We start from the raw sequence: 26,385 nt of genomic DNA on the forward strand, positions 1-26,385 counted from the left end.
ATTTTAAAATTCTTATGGACTAGAGGGGGCCAGAACATTCCCGCAGTGCTCAAACTACTTGAGGCCAAGACGTTGACAGAATTCCTTTATGGTGCCCAATCGGGGGGCCCCTCCAATCTTGCCCCCTTAGAGCAGGTGCAGTCCAAATTCCTAAGAGTGGCCCGCCAAGTGCCTCGCTGTGTCTCAAATGTCGCTCTACACTTGGAAACAAGGCATAATAAAGGTTGAGGCCAGAGTGTGGCTGTCCATTCTTAACCTCCGGCTTAAACTATCCCTCAACCTTGGGGCTTGGCCCCTCTGAGCCTATTGGACAATCCTAAATCTTCTTGGAAAAGGGCCGTGGGGATTAAATTGTTGCTCCTGGGCTTTACCACACCCCACCACTTGCTATGGGCCATGACCGGGCGAAAACAGTCCTCCAACAGAAGATAATGGACACTGAGCGCCAGGCTGATCTGTTTGTTCATTCAGTCATTCAACGTACTTATATACTGCCCCAAACCAAGGTCTCAGGGCAGTTCACAACAAAGCAATAAACAAAACATTAAAATCAATTAAAATTCTAAAAACAATTTTAAACAAATCAATAAACAGTCTAAAATGTAAAAAGTTAAAAAGCCTGGGTAAAAAGATAAGTCTTCAAACACTTTAAAAAAGCCATTAGAGATGGGAAGACTCTTATTCCCATGGGAAGCGTGTTCCAAAGTCTCGGGGTGACAACAGAGAAGTCTTGTCCCTGGGTGGCCACCAGGCGACATGAAGGTAGCCACAGATGAGCCTCCCCTGATGTACACAGTGGACGATGGGGATCATGCAGAAGAAGATGCTTTCTTAAGTACCGTGGGCCTAAGCTGTTTAGGGCTTTATAGGTTACTAGCTGAACCGGCGAACAGCATCAGCGCTGCTAGTCTCTCCTCGCCGCTTTCCCCCCCTTCCACCCCAGTCCGCTCCCCGTCATTTTCGCCTGCTGGCCGCCTCCTCTGCCAGGGCCCGCCACCGCCTCACCCGCTGCCCGCCTCCTCTGCCAGTCTCCCCCCCCAGCCCCCATGCCCGCCACAACAGCCCCAGTTGTTGCCAGCCTCCACCAGGCCATTTTCAGGATCCCGCTGCCGCTGCCACCCACCTGGGCTCCTGTTGGCGGCGTGGCTCAGCCTCCCACCACCCTCCAGAGCTGCACCCCCTCGTCCTCAGCCTCCCCCTCTGGGCTCCTCCAACCCCCAACTGACATTTCCCTCATTCCCGAACTCTCGCAGTGTGTCGCGAGAGTTCCGCCGCCAAATCCTGGGCACGCATGCTGGCTAAGAAAATTAAATATATAGATAACCAGCACTTTGTATTTTGCGCGGAAACCTATTGGCAGCCAGTGCAACTCGTGTAATACAGGGGTAATATGGTCTCTTCAAGATGACCCGGAGACCAACCTGGCTGCCACATTTTGTACTAATTGTAGTTTCCGGTCTTCATACAAAGGCAGCCCCACATAAGAACGCATTGCAGTAATCAAGTATGGAGGTTACCAGCAAGTGTACTACTGTTTTGAGATCATGAACCTCAAGAAATGGATGCAGCTGGCATATCAAAGGAAGCTGATAAAAAGCGCTTCTGACCATTGCCTCAATCTGGGGAACCAGGGAAAGATGTGGATCCAGAATCACTCCCAGACTGCGTACCTGCTGATCTGCCAGTGTAACTTCTTCTATTCCTCACCACCACCGGAATAGCCGCCCTGAGGCCAGTGGACACACTGTCCCATCTCCAGATAGACTCTAAAACATGCAAAACAAATCTTACCCAAGCCTTATCTCACTTTCCCCCTGAGCCCTAAAAATGCTGGAATGGGCGGGGAGGGTAGCCCTCACCCTCACTGCTCCCCGAAGTGACTTCCCAAAGGGGCAACTCCCTTTGGTGGCGGTCCTGCCTCCACTGGCAGTCTCCTATGTAGCCCAGGGACGGGCAGATAGAACTAGCAACTGCACTGTCATGCAAGCCCAGGACTCCAATCCTGCCAACACTCATCAGCAACAGAGGTGGCAGGCAGAAGTCCCACAGGCAGGCAGCAGATGGAAGAACAGCAGAGTAGCAGCATCCGGCACCAGCTCTCACCCTGTGCCTCTTGCTGGTGGATAGTCTCCCTCCTCTGCTGATCTAGGCAGGGTTCCATCCTTCTTGTCCTTGGAAAGGCTCAGATAATCTTCCTCCCCTGTGTACCTGTCACAGCTAGAAATCTCAAGCCATAGAAGGGCTTATACCCTCCCCCGTTGTCATGCCCTTCCCTCTGCAGTACTGGAAGGCAAATTCCAAAAGATTCCAGTTGCAGAGAGACTTTGTCTCTGACATTGGGGAAGTAGAAACCACAGAATATGTACTACTCCTTTTTTGCCCCTTTTACAGAGACATTCGGACTAAGTTTATATTTCTGCTATTTTGCAAATATCCTGGCCACTCAAATGATGATTATACCCGGTAGAAGATCCGGCCTTCGTTTATAACACTGCCAAGTTCTGCGTGGCAGTGTGTAGGATCCGCTGGGTCGTGATTGCAAGGCCATTTCCCTGCATCAGCTCTGCATAGTTTTAAATTGCTGTTTATATGATATTTTTAATGCTTTTATTTAGGTTTAGATGATTTATTTTATAATATTCTATTTTAGCCACTGTTTTTTTGCATTTCATATATTCCACTTCTTATATGCTTAGAATTTTAATAATTTTATAGCTACCCTCTCTTTCAAAGGTAGCAGATTTTTAGTATAATAGCATTAGTTTAGAAATGTTAAACAACATAGTTTTATGGTTTCATAATCTGTTTTAATCATGCTCTATTGCTCTATCTTATGCCTGTCTTGGACCGTAACAAAGATGATTGATTGATTGAGAGTAAGGAGATATCCTTTAACTGGTGGAATGAAGAATTAAAATTGGGGATGAAGAATGAGGCCTAAGCATCACCTTATCTCTATATAGTTGGGGTTCCCAGCTCTGATTCCCTCCTGGCTGAGATATTGTCTACCAAAAAGAAGGTTTTGAGGTGCGCCAGTCACATTTAATCATGGGCTCAGTGACCCTCCATGAGAGCCATAAGCACTCAATTCAAATTCCACATGGGAAAGTAGTGAACCAAAGGCGGGTTCAATCGGGCCACTCTCTTGAGAAACCAAAACCAGGCACACCATCAGTATCAGAGGGGGTGAGTATCCCACCCTCCCCAACCCTAAATTGCATCTTGCGGACCCTGATTTGATGGGCCTCCCCGCAAGGCATTTTCTCATTCCATGCTGTGGCTACTAGGTCCTCTACCTGCCCCTATATGAGGGGGAAGGAGTCAGGGCCAAGGCCACCAGGGTAATAGTGCCTTCCCACCTTGTCCTCTGAGTGGGAAATTCTCCAGAAAGAGGAGAACTTCTGGTGTGCTGACTACAGCCGTGCCGTGCTGTCCTTTGGGGCTAGTGCTATTGCTATTCTTCCTCTCTGCTTTCAGTAGGTGTGTCCATGCACTGAAAAGGCCTCGCCATGCCCATGCAGAGGTTGGTGTGGGTGGTGTTTGTGACTGAGGAGGCTGTGGCTTGCTGCCCCAGCTGGCACTTTGGTCCTGTTGGCAAGTGGATGAGGAAATACTCCTCCTCCTCTGCTTTCCAAAAAACCCTAGGTGGGGCCCAGCCCTAGCTAGACACATTGTGGGGGTGGGGATTGAGAAGCTAAATACAAAGTCCTGATGGAACTCTGTAAAAACTCTACTCGCTTGCTAGGCAGAACTGGTCTGGGTCACCCACCACTCCCCCTGGAGAAGCTTCCTGCTGTTCCAAGGGAAAGTGCTATCCCTATAGTGCCCAATGCCCTCCTGTGAAGAACTGTTTTGCCTGTGAAGCATTCTGTACAATTTTATGACTTATTTTGGAGGTATAAAACCTTGATTCGATGGTAGCTGAAAGAACATAGAGTGTAAAAGTGGCTTAGAAATCAGTAGCTTTGAAAATAATTCAATGTCGATCTCTTTCCAGATGGTATGTTCCTCTAGAGGTTGTACCTAGGAGGACATTTCCTACATATGAAGACATGTTTTGTTTTAAAGTTGTGGCCTTATATTATGTGGACTGGCAAATGCTCTTCTCTTTGCTTGTTTGCAGATGATGAAAGCCATGAACAAGTCCAATGAGCATGTTCTAGCGGGTGGAGCATGTTTCAATGAGAGGGCAGATTCTCATCTAGTGTGTGTACAGAACGATGATGGGAACTACCAGACGCAGGCCATCAGTATTCATAATCAACCACGGAAAGGTGAGAGTGCTTGGCTTAATGGGTTCCCCCCATGACTGTTTGTATTTTCTGAATGGCTATTAAAAAGACCTTTAAATTTTATGAGCGTATTATGAACACACCAGTCTTAGATTTCATTCATTGGTCTTCTGAGACAAGTATCAGACCAGGGCTGCAAAACTTTGGGCCTCCAGCTCTTTTTGGACTACAACTCCCATTGGCCAATAGATGGAGATGATGGGAGTTGTAGTCCAAGTTCTGCAGGGGTCTGAAGTTGTGCAGCCCTGCGTCAGAAAATGGTGCATTTGGAGATTAGGCATACATTTATCTTACAAAACTCATCAACCCTGGAACACTTTGTGCAATCATGCTAATCCTGTTGCTCACTTTTCCTTGTTTGCTTCCATTTGTCAATCCATGGTTGATCTAGATGCTACACATCTAAAACATTGATGTGCCCTTCTTTCTGAATTAGGGATGTCCTACCACCTTTCTTGGACAGTGGTCAACATTTACTCAGCTGAACGTTACGCTGAGTGATGTTGTTGTTTGACAGATTTGATCCCCATGACAATAACAGAGATAAGTGCTCCTAGTACATCACCAGTATGCTTGCTTTAAGGCTGCTAGTCCTAGGAACAATATGTTCTAGACAGCCACCTCAGTAAATGGATGGGTGGCAAAATTCTGCACCAGCTGAAGCTTGCAAACAGTGTTCAAAGGCAGCCCCATGTAAATAACATTGTAATAATCCAGCCTTGAAGTACTGAAGCATGAATGATTGTTTTCAGGTTTTGATCACTGGGGCATGGGGCTGTTGCACAGCTGGCTTACCAGGCACAGCTGATTTAAAAAAAAAAAAAACATTATTGGTGGCGGCAGCTGCTGGTGCTGCTACTTAGGCCTCCAGGAACAAAGTAGAATCCAAGGATACTTGCAGACTGAGAACCTGGTATTTCAGGAGCCTTTTAAAATATTTTGGCTGGTCATTCACACGTGTTGTATAGAATTTCCCCCAGAAATGTAAGGGAGGGACTGCAGGCATGGTGCTCTGGAAAAATGAGTAATCATGAACTGGTTCTGTCAGATGGTAGTAAATGGTCTGTGACTCTTGGCTTGTTGGACACTGCACGAATTCTGCCTTGGGCAGGGCTTACTGTCATCTCCCTATCATCCGTCTTTCATTTTAGTAAAGAAATAGGCTTTCACTAAGAGAGCTCAGGTCTCTCTCTAGTGCTCCCTTCCTCCCTAGGAAACTCACCTTTCAAAAGCTGTCTGGAACATCTCATTGCTCTGGGAGAGGATTAAAAAAATATTTATTAGGAAATGGGCCCATTAGTAAGATGTAATATTACCTTAGCACCCAGAACTAGCTCTAAGGTTACCTTTTTAAAATGGTGTTCAGATGAGAAAAAAATGTGGTCAGTTTACATTCTTGGTAATAAATTAAAATGGATTCGTAGTATGTTGTTTGTTCTTATTACTTGAACTAGTCCAAGTGTTCATTTGGTTTAGAAAACAATTGCCTGAAGCTTTGCTCAAATGTCAGACATGTGGTGTTTGCATACATTTGTACAGCATGGTCTTTGTCTGGATCATTTGCTGCTTTGTAGCCAATCCTCTTCTGCAACCCAGCTCTTGCACACAGCATGAATCTCCTGTCTCCTGTTGTTGCAGTGACTGGAGCCAGCTTCTTTGTGTTCAGTGGAGCTTTAAAATCTTCTTCAGGCTATCTTGCAAAGTCCAGTATTGTAGAAGGTAAGATTTTCATGTGCTTTCACCAAGTACACTGGTTTTTCCCTGGTGAAGTGTATTGCTGTAAAGGGCCTGGGTAGTTAGAATGTACTTTGTTTACAAAGTATTGTTCTACTGTTTTTCAACTAAGCTCACTTAGTATCCTTTTGAGGATAACAAGTCCCAAGGCACTAGCTTAAATAAACAAATGAAAAGTGATGTGTGCATGTAGATATGAGAGTGTGGTTCCTATGCTAAGACCTGCAATATTCCACCTAGCAATAGTGGGGAAACTAGATTTTTTTAAGGGATGAAGGATATCTTGGGTAGAATTAGTGAAATGTACTCTGTTGTCAGTTTGAAAGCTTTGAACATTAGAATATGGGAAGAGGTCACAACTTGGCAGTGCTTCAAAAAGTCACTAAAGTTAATTTAAGCATCACCAGATGTTTTGAATTCATCTGGTTCTCTAGAATGCAGGCAGTGCACACTTTCAAGAAAGGGCTGACTGAGGTCCTGCACCCAAGCATGTGTATTGTGTTTGCTTATGTTTATAGTCTACTTTTGAGCAAGAACTGGCTTCTAAAGTACATTTACAGGAGCCTTGTGCTGATTTTCAGAAAATATGCAGTGGGGAATTGGGATTCTGTTATCTCAGTCTGTATGATCTATATGCCTTTATTTTGTACAGATTGTGTGGATTGGGCCTATGCACATATTTGCCCTGAGCAAATGTGAGATTTGCTCAGGACACATCAGGTGCCCTGAGGCAATCCCAGGTGGAGGCAATCCCAAATTACCCACCATGTATACATTCCAAGCATTGTCTTAGGACATAACTGTTTTGCAGCATTTATTGAATCTGACATGGTGTTAATCCATCATGCATTTTGAGCTCTGCTTTATAATATAGCTGTGGGTTGTTTTCAGTGGTTGTGTTGTGTCTTACCCAGATGGTGTCATGGTCCAGATAACAGCTGAAAATATGGACTCCCTGAGGCAGGCTTTGAGGGAGATGAAAGACTTTACTATTGCTTGTGGTAAAATGGATGCTGAAGAGCCTCAAGAGCATGTGCACATTCAGTGGGTGGATGATGACAAAAACTTCAACAAAGGGTAAATGTAGCCGTGGTCTCTGAATAATAATAATAATAATAATAATAATAATAATAATAATAATAATAATAATTCAATTTCTATACCGCCCTTCCAAAAATGGCTCAGGGCGGTTTACAAAGAGAAATAACAAACAAGATGGCTCCCTGTCCCCAAAGGGCTCACATTCTAAAAAGAAACATAAGATAGACACCAGCAACAGTCACTGGAAGTACTGTGCTGGGGGTGGATAGGACCAGTTACTCTCCCCCTGCTAAATAAAGAGAATCACCACGGTAAAAGGTGCCTCTTTGCCCAGTTAGTCAGTTTGAAAGCTTTGAACATTAGAATATGGGAAGAGGTCACAACTTGGCAGTGCTTCAAAAAAGTGCTCCTGTAGAACCATGGAGCATATCCTTGGTCTTTTCGGCTTTAACTGAGACCCCATTTGAACCAATGAGCTCTACATCCATCAAACTAGTGACATTGAAAACTGCCTTCCTGTTTGCCATTACTACAGCTAAAAGTAGTGAATTGACAGCATTATGGTGTACCATACACCAGGATCTGTCCTGATAAAGTGCTAATGCGTATGGACCCAAACCTTTTACCCAAGGTAGTGTCCAACTTCCACCTCAACCAAGACATTGTTCTTCCTACATTCTTCAGGGACCTGTCTACACTTTTAGAATGCGCAGTGCACTCCTTGGATGTGCGAAGAGCTTGTTTATATTACCAAGATTGCACAAAGAACTTTAGATCCACCAAGCGTTTGTTTTTGGCATGCAAGGGCTCTGTGAGAAGCTCCTGCATTTCAAGACAGAGAATGTCAATGGCTAGTTGAGCTCATTACGCTGACCTACAAGTCACAGACTGTGAAACCACCTGAATCAATCAAGGCCCACTCTACCCGTGTCTATGCTTCTTCAGCTGCACACCTATCGGGGGGTAACCTTCACGGAAATCTGTAAAGCTGCAACTTGGTCCACTGAGTTACCTTTCATCAAGCATTATGCCATAGATGTGTGCTCTGCTGCCGAGGAGAGCTTTGGGAGAAACATTTTGAAGCGGGTGTTACAATAAGCTACTACTGCACCCTCTTCCATTGGGAGCTAGCTAAACACCCATTCTTATGGATCTCAATCTAGATAAACAGGTTGCTCACCTGTAACTTTTGATCTGGTAGAGATCCGTGGGCATCCATAAGACCCTCCCGAACCACCCCTTTGCAGTTGTGCTACCCTACGTGAGTATTGAGTGTGCATGCTATTCTCCTGATGAACTCACTTGTTTCCAGATGATTGTCTTCCACAGCAGTCGTCCAAGAACTGAAGAAAATGGCAACTGGCCTGCTTTTAAATAGCACGCTGTGGACATGGAGGTGGGGCTCAGTCACCTCAATGAGCTGTGGCATTCTGCTACGAGGGTCCTGAGCAGGCGCAGAACCCATTCTTATGGATGTTGATGGGTCTCTATCAAAAGTTACAGATGAACAACCTGTTTCTCTAGTACCACAAAGTATCTGAAAAGATAACCTCTGCATATAGCCTATTTTGTCTTAACTGATAGCTCACTGCCATACAGCAGTTTACTAATTGTCTTAGTAAGGTGGGCAGGCTTAGCCTGGTGCTCCCTTCCTTCTTCTTACCCTTCAATTTAAATGCTGTGGAATTCTTATTTAAACATCAGCTTCACATTTTGTCTAAACCTGGGAGCTATGGATTTCAAATTGGAATCTAATCCTAATTTCAAATCCTCATTTGTAAACCATTGTTAAACCATTGTGGTTTAAACAAACTAGGACTGAAATGTTGCAGCTCTGTCTGAGGAGGAAGCAAGTGGGTTTGGCAGCACTGTGGGCTGCATTCACAGCTGAACTAACTTTGGTTTGTTTGGTCATCTGAACCAGAACCAACTCAAAGTCATCTGATCTGTCTGGTTCAGTTAGACTTGTAAAGGCATAAGATTTAAGGAAATGTTCCACTAATGGAGAGCTGCTTATTTTCTACTCTTTCTAGTGTTGTAAGCCCCATTGATGGAAAGTCCATGGAGTCTATCACAAGTGTGAAGATATTCCATGGTTCGGAATATAAAGCAAATGGGAAGGTCATTAGGTGGACAGAGGTGAGGAAACCAAACTATTGTATACATAAAAACAGGATTCTTCAGCGACTTGCATGATGTAGCTCCTTAATCTTTGTTGACTGGGGAATGTGTCTGTGGAGGGAGAACTACTAATGCAGGTTGATCAACCAATATACATACTAAGATAGACTGAAGTATTTAAGTACTCAAAAGCATATTCCCCCATACACATCAGAGGATACATAGACATAGAAGTACTCCCTGTGTAGAAAATAGCTAAAAGATAACTTGTAGTGTACTGTTAAGAGCTAATAGATAAGGAGAGTCTTGGGGCCATTCTAAGACAAGTGAAAACCACGCAATGAAATCTAGCCTATATTAATTAAGAACATGTGCACATTCAGTCAGCTCTCATTAGCTGCCAGAGCTTGATGGGAAACCAAAGGTACCAAAAGTTGTCTATTACAACCAAAGTTGTCTATTACAATGTTTTCAAGTTGCAAGAATGTTGTAAGTACAGAAATTGTTCAAAGCATAACTGCAAAAGTCAGTTTCTTTCCTCCCTTTAGGTTTTCTTTCTGGAAAATGATGACCAACATAATGGCCTAAGTGATCCAGCAGACCACAGCAGGCTGACTGAGAATGTGGCTAAGGCTTTTTGCCTGGCCTTGTGCCCTCACCTGAAACTATTGAAGGAAGATGGAATGACAAAGCTGGGTCTGCGTGTTACACTTGATGCTGATCAAGTAAGTCAAAAGCAATTAATTCTATGAAAAATTCTCTCTGGGCGTGTCCAGATGATATAATCTCCCCCACCCAAGGAGGATGTGCCAAGAATACCCCGTCCAGATGTTAATATTCGCTTATCATGTGTTACGGGGTGGGTGGCTTGTCTGAACCACCCCTCTACACATGGCACAGGTACTAGTTTACATAATAAAGAAATGTGCTGGGAGGACATCAGGATACCAGGAATGATTTCAAGACAGCACACTCTCCTATTTAATTGCATGGGTTGGTTCTGGGGTAAGCCAATGTGGTGACTGTATAGGCTAAAAGAGAGTGCAATGGTACTTTCTCATAATGTGATTAAACATGATAAATTCCAGCCCATACACATTTTTCTAGAAGTGTCCAAGAATCTGTTTTGACAAGTGTACTCCTTTGGTTTTGTTGTAACAGTTTCAATAGCCACCTTATAAGATGACTGATGATTCTTAAGTCCCTGTTATGTATTGCTTATGTGAATCTTGTACAAGCTTTTGACCTGTTGATCATATTATATAAAAGTTCCAGTCTCAATTGGTCTATAATTTCTAGGATTTGTTTAGCGGCTACATGACTTACCAACCCTGATACTGAAGCTCTTCGCTTTTCATGAACTACTAGTATTTTTCAGCCCGTTAAAATAACGGGCGCTAGTGGCACTGGGTGGGGGGTACCTTTAAGAGCGGCGGGAGGGTTTACTTACCCCTCCCGCCGCTCTCTTGCTTGCCGCCGTAATTATCTCATTAATTGGGGCGGCAGGACACCAACCGCCTCCGCCGCACCCCCCACCTGATTAGGGGCCAAATCGACCCAAATTACTGCCGCCGCAGCCTGCCCGCCCTCCCAGCTGCCCGAGTCCTAACCTTCTTCGCAGAACAGGGAACCATAATTGGAGAAGGAGAGAGGAGCTCGCAAACAGAGCTCCTCTCTCTGCAAAGCCTCGGCCCGAACTGACGCTCTTCGGAACTCCCAGGCGTCCTTTGCGCCCAAAACGCCAGTTCGGGCCGAGGCTTTGCAGAGAGAGGAGCTCTGTTTGCGAGCTCCTCTCTCCTTCTCCAATTATGGTTCCCTGTTCTGCGAAGGTTAGGACTCGGGCAGCTGGGAGGGCGGGCGGGCGCTCTGCGGCGGCTCTCATGACCCTTCTTCTGGGCTCTCCGTGGCAGGGCCGGATCCGCTGTCGCCGTTGCTCCTCTCCTGGTGGTCGGGCCGCTCCCGCTGCAGTCGACATTGCCTCCCTGCGGCCAGGCCGGGTGCTCTGTTGCTGCCCCTGGCGATCGAGCCGGTCACTTTTTCTGCCGCCTCTGGTCTCCCGGTTCCCCCGCTGCCGCCCTAGCCCTTCTGGTTCCCCCGCTGCCGCCCTAGCCCTTCTGGTTCCCCCGCTGCCGCCCTAGCCCTTCCGGTTCCCCCGCTGCCGCCCTAGCCCTTCCGGTTCCCCCGCTGCCGCCCTAGCCCTTCCGGTTCCCCCGCTGCCGCCCTAGCCCTTCCGGTTCCCCCGCTGCCGCCCGTGTCTCTCCCGGTTTCCCCGCTGCCGCCTTAGCCCTCCCGGTTCCTCTGCTGCCAACCCAGCCCTCCCAGTTCCCCCGCTGCTGCCTCTGTCCTCCCGGACCCCCTGCGATCGCTGAACATGGCCGCCTGTGTCTGGGCAGCCGTATCTTTCTCGGCTGTTCTGGGCATGCACTCCGCACATGCCCAGAACGGCCGAGAAAGACACGGGCAACACGGGATCACGCTGGAGGCTTTTATTATAGAGGATGATGGATTTGGATTGGATACTGCTGCCTATACTATTAACACAGCTTGAATTTGGGTTCTGCAGATTTGGTCTTAACAGCTTTTACATTGTTTGAAAGTTGCACTCCTTGATCCATCTATTATAATAATTAGAGCCAGGACATTTATTTCATCCTGGGACTAGTACAGGGCTTGCTGCTTTATACCAAACAAGACCATCTAACTCACTATTGTCTACACTGACTGGCAGCAGTTCTCCAAGGTTTCTGGCAAGAGTTTTCCCCAACCTACCAGGAGATGCTTGGGACCGAACCTGGAACCTCTTGTATGCAGAGCAGAAGCTCTACTATTGAGCTTCAACACCATCCCTGTAGTTGGTTTAAAACAAAATCTAGGGGCTGTTTATTTGGAAACCACCTCAGGTGGCATATTCTCGGTTATACTTCACTGTGGTCTTGGGATCCCAGGAGAGGCTCATTCCACAGTAATATACCCAGTGTGTACCATGTCATATCTTGCTTAGTGATGCTACCGTCGGCTTTGGAGCAAGAATGAGAGTTAAAATCTTACACTTCCTCTCTTTTGTTGTGTGTGTTTTAGGTTGGCTACCAGGCTGGGAGCAATGGCCAGCCACTGCCCTCTCAATACATGAATGACCTGGACAGTGCCTTAGTTCCAGTGATTCATGGAGGGGCATGCCAGCTGAGTGAGGGTCCAGTCATAATGGAGCTCATCTTTTATATTCTGGAAAACATCTCATAAGGACTTCATTTTCCATTCAGACCTGTTCCAGCAGCAGTTATCTGAATCATTTGCACTTTAAAACTGGAAAATTAAGCTTTGTTAACACTATTATGAGGGGTGGGTGGGGTGGGGGTGAGAACATTCGTTCTATAATTTGGAATTGTCTATGCATTTGTCAACAAACAGGATCAGGGCAGCTTCTATACTACAAAATGGCTATGCTATATTTGCAGCTAATACACTTCTGATATGGATTAGAAACAAGTAATGGTCATGTCCTAAGACAATTGCAGACATGTATTCAATGCTCAACGGGTGCAGAGATCACTGGGGCATAAATAAAAGGAAAAGAAATGTCAGCATTTGTAATGTTTGTGGATGAACTTGTTATGAAGAAACAATCAAGACCTCCATTCTGACCTCATACTGCCATTTGTGGTTAATTTCTCTGTTTTAAAAAGTTATCGTTTACATTATTTTGACCAGCTTATTGGTCAAAGTACCTCTGACATGTTGGGATATTCTATAGAGATGTACAGAATGAAAGCAGGGTGAGTGAGGGTACCTTCTATGTCTGTCCAAGGGAAGCAGAAATCCCTCTCTAAAAGCAGTATGTAAATTAAGCTTGCAGTTTTGTGTGTGTAAATAGGATAGTTTTACCTTTTTTACTTGTGATAAACTGTCCCCTCAGACTGAGGTGGCAAGCATCTGCCATCACAAATCTTTTCTCCTCTGAATTTTAAAAAACTGTCACAGGCATGAGAATTGTTAGCCTTAAAAAGCAATTGTGATGTTCCTGTTCTCTTTCCAGTTGGTCCTGCTTTTCCAAAAAAAATTAAAAAAAGGTAACATCCTTTCTTGATTAGTATGCACTGTACGTACATGATCCCTAGCATTAAGCCTGCACTTAACACTTTATAGTAGCGGCACCATGTAAAGCTAGCCTGTGAGAACTATTAATAGTCTGGCTGCTGTTGCATGTTTGGCTTTCACTTCAGGCTGGAAGGCTTGTACTGTGTCTCCCCTGAAAGGCCATCTGAGAGGAGAGCAGCTTGGGCCCCCTTGCTGCAGCATCTGAAGCTGGCAACGAGCAAGCAAAAGAATGTGAAAACACTACGATTCACATCTAATTTTCTTCCCTGGACAACTGATAACCAATGGAAAGAGCTGTCCAAAGAAGTGTAGCAGCCAGCTGCTGTCATTCAAATTAGCTACTACCAGCGTACAAAGGGATAATGGACTAAGCAAGTGGGGTCAGGACCTTGTCGAACAAGTTTGACCTCTTATGCAGAGATCTAAAATTGGAGCAGCATCTGATTTGTCCCTTCTCCATGCAGCAAGCTGGTGAGCTATTTGGGGGTAAAGGTGGACAGCAGTTGTTACAGGTCTGCGATTAAGTTAACTCTGTGTTTAAAAAAGCAAATGTAAATAGCTATGATAGTTTACTTTTCTCTAGAGGTAGTAAAGTATAGCTCAAGTGTGAGCAAGTTCCTATTGCTTGCCTAAGCTTAGTAAAAACCTTGTTAACGCAGCTTATACTAAACTGCAGTTAGACCCTGAGGGATAAGCCTAGAGTTAGAGCTAGGCTCAAAATGAAAGAGCAGGAAAAGTTAATCCCACATCTGAATATATGTATTTAAAATGAAGTCTTACTGAATTAGTTGTTAATGGCTGGCCACATGCTCTGAACACAGTTAAGAGTTCTTAGACGATGCTGTACCTTGCAAGAACTCAGGTGCTCAATATTCCATCAGGATAGGGGGCAGGGTGTAGGCAGGACTGACAGATGACACAGGCACCTGTAAAATCCTTTGCAGGGACAATTCTTCTGTTTGCTGTTCTCTGCTTTCCTTGCATATAAAAAGTTGCTTTAAACTCCCTTCTGTGACAAAGTCAGCATTAACTTTTACTTGCAAGATCTCCACAATCCATTTGAATGAACTGAGCTGCAGTAGAGTCCCATTTCAAGAGATGGCATTCAAATATCACCGCAGAAGCTGCTCCCCAACTCCCTTAATTTAGTCTTAAAGTTACTGTTAGAGTTGCGGGGGGGACCAAGGTTGAACTTTTTCTTCTTTCCACCTGCAGAAATCATTTTGTTTGGGTTATGTTTGTGCAAAATGCTATTGACTGAATGGTTTGCTTCAACCATAGCCTTTAAAATGACCTTAAAATTACCATATTAAGAAATGAGTATTTGTTTAAAGAAAAAAATGTACTTTTAAAATTCAGTTAACACTGCAAAAGACTGCATTATATTTTTATTTTCAACATGTAGTTTTGTATATTAAATTTATTAAAATTAAAAACTGAATAGTGTATTGTCTCCATCCACTAGGAAGTTGGAAGCAGAATTTTGCCAGTATGTCAACTTATTTGCACACACACACTGAGATTTCTGAAATTCCCCTGTTGTGGGCCAAGAACCAGGATGAAGAGCAGACAATGTTGGATTCTTAGAATAATATTCTCAAATAGGGAAGAGTTTAAGTCAAATTGTTAAATGTCTCAAATTTTGTAGCATAAGAAACCTTAGTTCTGCCTCTCTTGGTTGAAAAGGAAGAAGCGCACAAAGCCAAAACAAAAAAGGTGGGAGGAGGAGGGAGAGAACTCAAAGCAGCTGCTAGCCATCTCCTAGATGGTACAGGACTCATTCAAAATGCTAGTGTTACTCTAAAGCAAAGGAGTGGCTATGCACATGGAGAGCTATAACAGAAGCTTCTTTACAGACCATTTAAAAAGAGCACATGCAAATTCTTAAAAGTAACAGCTGCTTGACCTTAACTCCTCCATTAGATTAAACTTTATTCCAGGCTTGGGAACATAAGATCTTATTTGCAAGTTTACATGATAAACTTCCACTGTTACAACAACTCTTAGCATAGTGCTCACCCATTTTAAAAAAACCTTCACCCACCCCTGAAAACATACCCTTCCTTTGCCCAATTCAGCATTTGGGCAACATTCATGTTGTATCAGCAATATTAGTCTCAAGTCTTAAGGCAGGTCAGTCTCTCTTCACAAATAAATCAAGAACCTCCTCCTCTCAGTAGTAGACTTACAAAGCTTACGAACTCATACTATATGATAGTTATGAAAATAAAGATGTTATGTTCAGCAGTGCATTTGTTGAACATCTTTGGTGCTTGCAGAAGCTCTGTGTAAAATCCATTCTGCAGCTTTTAGCATTCTTGGATCTGTGGTAGAGGGGGGAAATTAACAGTTTCAGAGATATAAATTGGACTATACAGCATAGTTTCACTAATCATTTTCAGTGAACGTCTTGACACCCATTATTCCATTATACAAAATATTAATTGTAGTTTGCTTTCAAAGTCAACTTGAGACACCCAAACAAGTATTATAGTCTTAAATGTATAGATGGCAGGCATGTGGGACAATAATCCTTCTAAAGGCACTCCTCTTGTGGATATAATATGCGACTGGGATGAAGGGGTGTTGTGTAAAAGAGATTGCAGATGGCGATTCACACTTTTTGACAGAAATTTTAGTGGCAGGCATTAGTGACAGTAGGGATAGCAATGTTTAACAAAACATGCTTCACTGAAAGACAAGTCAAGACATGACTCTATAACCTAACTTGTCAAGACAGTCATAGCTATATAGAGGAATACTGATTTTTTTTTTAATGTGGGTTGCTAGTAAGGATGTGAACAAACAAATGCTCCTACCTTCAAAGGAACTAATGTTCAAGGATTAGCCAGTTTTCTGTAATTGTCTGTAGATCTTGCCCGCTAAGGGGCTCCCTGAGTCTCACTTTCACTTCTAGTTTCCCTCCAGTCGGCTTCCTTCCATCCAAAACCTAAATACAAGGAAGAGAGGCAAGACTCATTTTGAAGTGTTCAGTCCTGAACACTCAGCAGCAGATTCCCAAATAGTCCCACATATTCATGTCCAGTAGGAATGTGCACAAAATACTTCGGGCAGATCCCAGGGGGGCAGGGAGAGGTTCCTTAAGAGGAGGCAGGCAGGCCCCACCTGCGATCCTCCACCGTCGCGGTGCTGTACTCCATCAAGTTCTACCATGACAGCAGCAGTCCATCATGGTGGTGGGCGACTTCAAGGAGACAGCAGCACAGGCTGCTGCTGTCACAGTAGAACTTGACGGAGTACAGCGCCACAATGGTGTGGCAGAGGCTCGCAGAAGGGGCCTGCCTGCCTCCTAAGGGGACCCCTCGCCCCACGCTGGAACGTTTTGGCTGCAGGGGGCTGAATCATTTTGATGCCTCTTCAAAGAGGCACCAAAATGATTTGGGCACATCCCTAATGTCCAATAACATGGACCAAATCATAGCCTTTTCTAGATAATTCCTATTAGTAGCACTAAATTGTTGCCCTCTCCTGTCAGAGTGTCATGACAACAGTTCTCCCCTTTAACTTTCAGCTGTGTTGCCCAAAGAACTCTCTTCTTTTCAAAGCATTAACCATATCATTAGAAAACTCCAGTTGTGTCTACTTCAGGACCCCCTTCCCCACCCACTGGACAGTCTTGTTCCCCACCCCCCCACCTCCAAGCACTTTTGTAGTGGCATATCCCTGGCAAATGTGTTTGTCACTGAGAATGGAGGAAAAACATTACACCAGCAATGGCACTGCCATAGGGAATTGTGCCCACCCCCCAAAGCCCTTATTGCTTCAGTATATACAATATATCTTATTTCAAGAACTAAAGTAGTACCTCAATGATTTCTCTAATTTCACACTCAGATTCCAATTTGTCCAGTTTCAAATGTGCTGTTCCTACTTGCTTATCACTCCTGAATAAGAACCTGGGGAGGGGGAACCATGTCAGTGGAAGAATCAGGTACTCTTAAAAACATGGTGAAAAATAGCAGCAGCAAGAAATCACCCCCATATTATTTCAAGATTTCAAACTGTGATAAAGTTTCTTCCTACTAATTTATTTCTTTTATAAAGCCCTTCAATTCAGCAGAACTACTATAAGTAGTCAGATGTAAGGCTGACAAAAGTAAAAATTCTTAACCACAAAAACTAGAAAGGAAAATCGGTGAGTAAATGGATTATAGACTACAGAGACACATTTAGCATCTCCATTTTTAGTCTAACAGCAGGGGAGACCTATGCATCATTACAGACTAAGAAATCAGCTGAAGGGAACCATATTTTGCCAAATGCGCTAGCGGAAGTGGGCATTTCATGTCTCTTAAAGAACAGTTAAAGAACTTGAATGGGGCATATCCTGCAAGAAATTAAAATGGCACACATGCATAAAACTCATCATTTCCATCTACCTCTTCAGCCTAACAGGTAAGCTTGCCATCAATAAATTTAGGTAACTAGAAATGCTGCACAGAGACAGAAAGCTGTTGCCTTAAACTGATCAACTTAATGTCATTCTTTGCTGCTGTGATCTTCTAGTTTAAACAGTCATGTGTCCTGGCTCCAAGTCCTTGGGGTATCTGAACTAACATTTAAGTAACAGATAAAGGGACACCTTGATTATCACCTCAGTGTAGCAGCTTGCAGCACCAGGCTGGAAAACCTTGGACACTAAAGTGTTCAGTGTTATATACCAGTTACATATTATCCCTTATTTACAAAATGCTTTTGGCCAAGGAAGGACAGTCAATACTTTGTGAATTTCCTCTATGGAGACTGTGTTTAGATAGCTGCTTCACCCACTAGCTGATAAGGCCCTACAGTGTGGAAGGTGACTCAAGGAAAACATGCCAGATACTACCAATTTATTCCTGAACAGTCATTCTGATCCTACTATGACCTGGTTGGTTTGGCAGTGGTACAGTCCTCTTGTGACTCATAAGCATCAGATGCATTGAATTGGTATGTCTGGCAAGGAAGATTTGTGTTTTACATTGGAACTGACAAAACCCAGGCAGAACAGTCTTCAGGTTAAGAGAATTGAAGATGAATCCTTTCTGAAGTCCCATCCTAGCCATGGCATTGGGAATTCAAAATTCTCATGAACTTTGATGACAGCATATGAATTTCTGCAGAGGAAACCCTTGACAAGCACCAGAATATATAGCATCTGTCAACCAGCTAAGAAGAAAATATCAGTATTATACAACTCTACTCTAGAGAGTCAAGCATTGTGAATGTCTGAAGGAAACCACCTTTGCCTACATACATCCTCCCAGATTGCTATTGTGGAGTTTGGAATATGTTGCTGTGGAACTGAAGTAATAATGAGCAATGAAATGTTTACAGCAAGATCTATGCAGCAACATGGTCACAACATTTGTGCTTTCTTAAATCTGAGAATTCCTTATGCAGAATTCACAAGGCCTTGCTTTCATTCAACCCTGCTGAAGCTGTTTTCATTGAGCATTAATACTTACCCTTTGTGGAAAATTTCAAATTTAATTCCTTTGGCCTGAATTGCTCTTCGGAAACCTCTGTGATTTCGGTTAATGTTTAACTTGAACAGCTGATCATATTCTGGAAATGCAAGGAAAGATAAATGGCATACATGCAGGTATTAAAACACATGGAACCAATTTGAGCATGGCATGGGCTATCCCTATCAAAATGCACACATGGGGATCTTTCAATCAAGCAGTTCCTACTGGTGCATATTTGAAGAGGTATATATGGTGCTGTGTGTTCTGCTTAATGTCTGAATTGTTTCTCAGTCTTCCCTAATGAATTCTGAATTGGCTTTCACTCTCAGCTAATGAAATCGAAACATAATAGCTTGGATCCAGAGAGCAGATGAGTAGCTGATGGCGTCCAATTTCTACTGACTTCCATCACTGCAGCTTCCTGGGCCATCTTGCACACCATTCCAGTCTTCTGATCCCCAGGAGTATCTTAAAGGGCTGCAGGAGAAGGAACGTTCCACTGTGCAAGTAAAACCCCGCAACTGGTTTTTTGGATCCAAGCAGATTTTTCTAATCTCATGCAACTAAGCTCTTCCCTCTGCAGCAAAGCTCTCCACCTTGCAGTGAGGCTTTCGCCTCCATCCCTTTCTCCGTCCTACCACTGCCAGTTTGAGCAACAGGAATGGTGGGAGGTGGGTGCACCCAAGGCTCAACAATCATCTGACTGGTTTAATACACCTGACTACATATTTCCATTGTCTGTCAACCCCGCCCCCAAGCTAAAACAAAAGCTAAGAACATGATTTTAAGTAATTGTATCAATTAAAAATCATAGTTCCAATTATGTGTTAGCTCATATACTAGCCATTTCAGAAATGACCACATTTCGTTTGACCCATTCATTTCACTTTTTGCTTTACAAAAAATTATAATCAAAGCTTACACGGGAGCTTACTTCTTGCAAATGTTACATCACTTAAATTACAAGAGAAGTATTAATTTTAGAAAAGTTTAATTCTTGCAAAGTGCCCTCTTGCTTATGATTGCCAACACTGTCTGAAAAAAAACTTCAACAAAGAAACACACTACAGAGTTCATTAGAGAATTTATAGATTGCTTTTTGTTCTGTTTTATTTAACGGAAAAGTTGCAAAGGGATCAAGGGTTTTGTTGCAATTCTTACACTATGTACTAAAACTCAAGGGTTATTAGTCATCCAACAATGATCTCCTAGAAATAAAATGAACAGATGGGCTATGATCCCAGCAGTCCCCTGTGTAGACACCGAAGAGCTTGAGCACCAGCACTGGCTTATTTTTTATTTTCACGCCACTCCTCCCCCACTCTCCTGCTGAACTGGCAAGGTACAGGGGGAATTTAAATATAGTTTACTCATTCTGTAAGGGCTGGTGGAGCAAAGAAATTTAAAAAACAAGAAAAATTATCCCAGGTGCAGGTGTGTTACAATCCTGTGGGACAAACAGTCACAGTCTGATCTCTGTAATCCTTAAATAAAATATCCTCCTTTTAAAGTTTCTTTTAAAATCAATGTCACGGGAATTCAGTTATTTATTTACTTAAAAGGTGTATGTGCCACCAATCTTCATAAATGAATTCATGGCAGCTCACATGAAAAAAAACGAATTATACACACAATAAAACACAACCTCTAAACCACCAAAATGTAGGATAATGCAATTATGAAGGGCAGTCACAGAGAAATGTAGAGAGTTAGGTGAAGGCCTGTTGGGGGGAAAAAGCCTTCAGCTTTGGTTTAAAATTAAAACAGGGAGGGGACAAGTCTAAGATCAAAGAGCAGGGAGATCCAGAGAGCTACATAGCTTAGGAAAATAAGATCATAGATCCAAACAAATCTACCCAACCAGAAAACATGGCACCTTTAAACAAATTTAGGTAGAGGCTTTGTGGTGAAATGAAGAGCATACAGGCAAACCCTGTTATCTGCCAAGGTTCCGTTTTCCACTACCACCATGAATTGTAGCCATGGTTACAACCTGGGGGTGGGGTTATTTATTTATTTATTGTTAAATTTATAGACTGCCTTTCATTAAAACAATCCCAAGGCGGTTTACAGCAAAATTTAAAAACAAGATCGTAAAAAAGACACAATTAAAAAATTAAGCTAAAATATTAAGTCAATGAGAATGGGGTGTGTGTGTGTTAGGTTACCGGAGGTTGGAAAAAAGTGGAAGTAATGGAAATAAAGTGTGCTGCTGTGCTTTGCAGGTCTGCAGCTATCCCACAATGCCCCACAAAAGTCTAAAATCTGCCATTTCCCCACAAGGATTTCAAAAACAAAAACAAAAACCAAACAAGCCACAAAATGGCTCCTTTCATTAAAATGATGGCCACCCTGAAAACACAAATATGTGGGAATGGACCCTTTCCCCCCCCCTCCCCTGTATGCTGAGGACAGGTATAAATTACCCAACCGCAGATACACTGAACCGCGGATGCTGAGTCCATGAATTGCGAAGTTCACCTGTATTGAACATCAGAGGTGTTCAAAGTTTGCATGTTCAATCCCTACAGGAAATGCCATAGCTTACCGACAGAGCACATTTTTTTGCATATACAAAGTCCTATATGACTATACTATGCATATTTATATACAGCTTTTCAACTGAAGTTTTTTGAAGTGGTTTACACAGAAAAAACAAAACTAAATAAAATAGTTCCCTGTTCACAAAGGACTTACAGTCTTAAAAAACAAAACCATAAGACTGACACCAGCAAGAGCCACTGGAGGGATGCTATGCTGGGATTGGATAGGGCCAGTTCCTCTCCCCTTGCTAATAAATGAATGGGGGGAGGGAGAGAGAGAGAGAGAGTATATCACCACAAAAAAGGTGCCTCTTTGCTCAGTTAGCAGGGTTAGCTTCATAGGTTTATATGCAGAAATCATTCTATTAAGAAATCCACAAACAGAAAATGATTACTGCTGTAAATGGATATCCCAACTATGCTCTGGAAGCTGATGTAAAAGTAGAATTACTTCTTTTGGCCTAGTTCTGAAATGACAATCCCACAGAAAGCCAAAAAAGAAAAAAAGGAACACCAAGCATTCACTCACGCACCTGGACAGTTGGTATTTTTAATCACGGAGGTTTTACTTTTCTGAGCTTGCTCCTGTTTTAAGAAAAATAGACAAAAAGAGTTTTACATAAAAGGCAACTAAACATCTGTAGCAAAACACCATTAACATTCATTAGAAGACATAAGATGGGGTTTTTTTTGTCGGTGGGCGGGGGAAATCTAAAAGATCATGTATGTATGTAACACATACATGAAGTTATATGCAATAGTAAAATGTACAGAACTCACATAAGATGCAATGGAATGCAAATATATCAAGTACAAATTCAGAATTAAATATACAAGCAACAAAAACAAATACTGAATAAGAATGCTGAAAGGATATGCCAGACCCAATGCAAACACTCACTACTTTTGCTTTGCTGCCAATCAAAAGTCTGATATTGGAAACTAAATGTATCTTTTATTTGTCTTTCTTGTTCCCAAGAATGGAAAGAGTATAGGATTCTGGTAAGGGTAAAGTGTCCCGCCGAGTCGGTGTCGACTCCTGATGACCACAGAGCCATGTGGTTTTCTTTGGTAGAATACAGGAGGGGTTTACCCTTGCTATCTCCCATGCAGTAGGAAATGATGCCTTTTTTCAGCATCTTCCTATATCACTGCTGCCCAATATAGGTGTTTCCCATAGTCTGGAAAACATACCAGTGGGGATTCGAACCGGGGACCTCTGGTTTGCTAGTCAAGTCATTTCCCTGCTGCACCATTAGGTAGTTCTGGAGACGGCACCAAATATGCTCCAAAGACATCATTCAACAAGTTACATCTTTACTGCTTTTGTTTATGACAATCCAATCATACATCAAAATTAACTACTAACCCAAAGCACAGTAGAATACATCACTAGGGACTGAACAAGAACAGTGTGGTCCATTTACTGTAGCTACTTCTAAAACAGAGCCTGTGTTGCTTGATAATGAGGGTAGCTTTCAGAGGCAACTCTCTTTCTCAGTTGCCTCTGGAGCCTCAAATCCACAACCACCAAATACAAATGCCATTGTTGCTTCCTCATATCAAGCATGGCTAGCAGTGACATTAGCCTAGAAAGACAAGAAGAATTCTCAGTCCTTGCTATTCCAATGGAGACCAGACTCCACTATGGACTGATTCTTCTCAAGTCAAATCACCCTGAGGCCTACTTTTTTATTAGTTCACGATGGCCATGCTGCTACATCAACCACAGAAAAGCATTTTTGTTTCAATATTTTTAACCTACTCTGTTCATCTGCTCTCTATACATAACATATGATCTCTTCTCCGCGCCTTTTACTCACGCCCACTCCCCGCACCCATGTTTCTCTACCCCAGGTCTATCAGGTCCTTTTCCTCTCTACGCCCCATACCACTCTCTTCAGTTACTTTTAATGCTTTTTTTGTTTGTTTGTCCCCTCTCCTCTCCGCGCTTCCTTGCTCAACTCAGCAATAGCATGTAAGTATTCAGTTTCTCTGTAGTTCACATACTAACAGCCTTTCCACATGTTACATGGCAGCAAATTCGGGTTTACAACTGAGTGCACTGTACTGAGCAAGGGAGCTGTAGGCAATCTTGATTCTCCAAGTGTACCGGTATGGTATGTGCATTTGGCTTATTCACACATTACATTTTATGTATAACAATGAATTATTTTTATTGATTTAAAAAATGTATATCCCATTCTACATAAATATAAGCCTAGTGTAGCCATCAAGTGATCAATAAACAGAAACAAGTTAAACACATACACAGTATAAAACAGTGGTAATATCTCTTCCAACTGACATTTAACACATGGAAAGAAGGAAGGAAGGAAGGAAGGTTATTACAAAATAAAAGTGTCTTCAGTCACTGCCTAAAGATGGCAATGGAGGGGGGCTGTCATAAACAAACAAACAAAAATGTACCCAGCAAATTGGCCCTGAGGGTCTCTCAGAAGCATGCAGGTTAAGCAACATGGCTGCCCGGTTGCAACAGGCTGGAAAAAAATGGCACCAGTGAGCCAATTTATTGTATGCACCTCTGAAGAGGAGCAGCCACTTAAAACCCAATGCAGGCATTCTCCACCCCCACTCTTGACGGGCCTGTGCAGTCCACAAAGGGGTGGGTGGTAATGGGCTGCAAATAAGTGGTGTTTGGGTTTCCTCCAGGGGGCCACCAATAGGAATTAGTCCATAAATTCACTGGGTGCCTTTAGGCAAGTTATTTACCTGCAATCCCAATCAGTAATATGGGGATATTATTTCTGGTCTACCTTACAGGATAGTTATAACCAACTATGATAATGTGGAGCACTTCGAACATTAGAGAAAAGCATACAAAAGCCTTTGTATTAGGGTAATGAAGCGAAGAGTCGCTACTCTCACCAAAGGTGGCCATCCAGCTCCCTCTCCCAATTCATTTCAGACACATCGGTCATTCAGCTGCCTAAGGTGGAAACTATGAGGCAAAAGCTAAACAGCATGAAGCAATCTATTAAAATATAATCAGAGATATATACTAGCACAGTTGTGCCAGTATAGTTAAGATGAGTGTTTTAAACATGCTGACCATTATAATCCCTGAAAATTCTATGGCTTATTAAGTCAAAAGTATCCAGCCAAGCCCTCTGAAATCGTGTGCACATCTACTAGGAGACCAAGAGATAGCACCTTCCAAATGTGGTGCAAATCTGTTGCAAAGTGACTGAGATACAGCAGTTTATGTTTTTAACTCCTAAAAAGAGGTTAAAAGTTTTAGTGACCTTTTAAAAAAAAGCCATAGATAATGTATATTTTTAAATGTTTGGTGCCTTTTTAGCATTCCCCCAAAATTCAGGCCCATAAGAGACTAGTGCTTTTTGCTGGTTTGAAAATAATCAGTCTAGTGATTTTTGAGTAATTACTGTTCAAAGTCCCATAACAGAGAAAATAACTAAGGGAAAGTTAGGTAAGAGTAAAACTGCGTCTGGCCACTGAGAATTCTGAAGCCAAAGTTGGGAGGGACATGTCCTGGGAATTTCTAACAAGCAACTTCCTGGTTCTAAATATAAGTGCCTGATAAGGAAAGTCTATGAGTACTCTGGCACTTATATAGTTAAAAAACCACCCCTCCTCCTCTCTTTCTTTTCATGGGCATTTCTATCTCTCCTTCTGTCTTTTCTCTCACCCCCACTAAAGGCGGAGGGGTGGGGGGGGGAAGCAGAGTCCTTCAGCAAAGTTTGGAATAAATTACTAGAAAGTATGTCCATTGATTCCACTGGAGCTTACCTCTGAGTAAACACACATAGGAATCAGGACCATCAGAGATCCTAGACAAGAACATGGGTTCTGTTTTTGTTTCCTTCCTCCCAGGCCCTCAAAGCATAGAAAGGGGGACCCCATTTATTTATCTGGGGCTTACTTCTGAGTAAAAATGTATAGTATTGGGGCCAAGGAATCCCTGCTAAGAAGCTCCGAAAAAAGGATTCCTTGGCCCCAATACTATACACTTTTACTCAGAAGTAAGCCCCAAATAAATAAATGGGGTCCCCCTTTCTATGCTTTGAGGGCCTGGGAGGAAGGAAACAAAAACAGAACCCATGTTCTTGTCTAAAAACCATTCTCGCCCAGCACCAAGAAACTGTCATTCTGGTGAAGACTGCTCTTGAACATGGAGGCTCTACATCAGAGCCAAAATATCTGGCCACACATAAATGAAGCCTCTATATTCACCAGCAGTTTGGCTCTCATGCAGAACCTTCATATTCAAGGGCAGTCTACACCACAACATTAGTTTGTTGGCACTAGGTGGGAATGGTTTCTGGGATTTCCTTGCTGTACTTTGAAGCATGTAGCTGAGCACTGTGAGAAAGAGGATGCTGGGCTTGGAGTACACATGCCTTTTCCAGCAGCATTTTGATAACTGAACCTGCAATTTTATATACACACTTAGAAGGAAGTAAACGCTATTTAAAGCAGTGAGACTTGCTTCCATATGATGAGGGAACAGTTAAACAATTCCTGAAAAATTGTGTTGGGGGAGGGGAGAATAATGGAAAGGTCATTTTTAAAAATGTAGGTGGTAGATCCTGTATGGTAAACCCACCAGCACCCCACCCAGCTCAAAGATTGTTTTCAAAGAATTTATATTAGTCAAACATCCCACAGGGCATAAGATCTGTTGTTATATTTAAAACAAAAAGGCCAATAATCCATCCTCTCCTATTTTGTAGAGAATATAGCAAGAACAAGAGATAGTGACTGATGTAATATGGAACTTACTCAAAGCTATCCTACTGAAATTAAAAGAACATGTTAAGGATGTTCAATGCCCTTTTAATTCCAATGAGACTGTTTTGAGTAAGCCATTATCCTATCAGCCATTAAATGGACGGCTGAGGCTTAAAAGTGAAGAAATCTACTCCGTCTATGCTCAGAGGCTACGTCACTTGTGTACAACCTTTGAAATATACTACTTTCTAGACTGAAGGAAAAGAAACAGACATGAATAAGTATCATTAAAACATGCCATAGCTTTATTAAAAGGAGAAGAAGAGCCAAGGCCAGAAGAGCTCACATCAGCTCCTTCAGAGCAAAAGCGCAGCC

General features: G+C 42.9%; 2 protein-coding genes across 8 annotated transcripts in view; one reads left to right on the forward strand and one right to left on the reverse strand.

Moving 5' to 3' along the window:
* The window catches only part of ZFYVE9 (zinc finger FYVE-type containing 9), a 118,181-nt gene extending 103,457 nt beyond the window's left edge, over window positions 1-14,724 (forward strand). For all 5 annotated transcript variants that reach the window (XM_053313642.1, XM_053313643.1, XM_053313644.1 and 2 more), the window contains 6 exons: window positions 4,124-4,274; window positions 5,931-6,011; window positions 6,941-7,103; window positions 9,101-9,206; window positions 9,737-9,913; window positions 12,267-14,724. In XM_053313642.1, the coding sequence (XP_053169617.1) occupies window positions 4,124-4,274; window positions 5,931-6,011; window positions 6,941-7,103; window positions 9,101-9,206; window positions 9,737-9,913; window positions 12,267-12,428 (840 nt within the window). In that variant the 3' untranslated portion in view covers window positions 12,429-14,724. The remainder of the gene's footprint in view (window positions 1-4,123; window positions 4,275-5,930; window positions 6,012-6,940; window positions 7,104-9,100; window positions 9,207-9,736; window positions 9,914-12,266) is intronic.
* A 474-nt stretch (window positions 14,725-15,198) lies between these two features.
* CC2D1B (coiled-coil and C2 domain containing 1B) overlaps window positions 15,199-26,385 on the reverse strand; it is a 63,858-nt gene continuing 52,671 nt past the window's right edge. For all 3 annotated transcript variants that reach the window (XM_053313648.1, XM_053313649.1, XM_053313650.1), the window contains exons 21-25: window positions 21,831-21,882; window positions 18,752-18,851; window positions 17,110-17,200; window positions 16,103-16,233; window positions 15,199-15,607 (exon numbers count right to left, since the gene is read on the reverse strand). In XM_053313648.1, coding sequence (XP_053169623.1) covers window positions 16,114-16,233; window positions 17,110-17,200; window positions 18,752-18,851; window positions 21,831-21,882 — 363 coding nt within the window. In that variant the 3' untranslated portion in view covers window positions 15,199-15,607; window positions 16,103-16,113. The remainder of the gene's footprint in view (window positions 15,608-16,102; window positions 16,234-17,109; window positions 17,201-18,751; window positions 18,852-21,830; window positions 21,883-26,385) is intronic.

The sequence above is a fragment of the Hemicordylus capensis genome, chromosome 4 (assembly GCF_027244095.1).
Source record: "Hemicordylus capensis ecotype Gifberg chromosome 4, rHemCap1.1.pri, whole genome shotgun sequence".
Classification (NCBI taxonomy): domain Eukaryota; kingdom Metazoa; phylum Chordata; class Lepidosauria; order Squamata; family Cordylidae; genus Hemicordylus; species Hemicordylus capensis.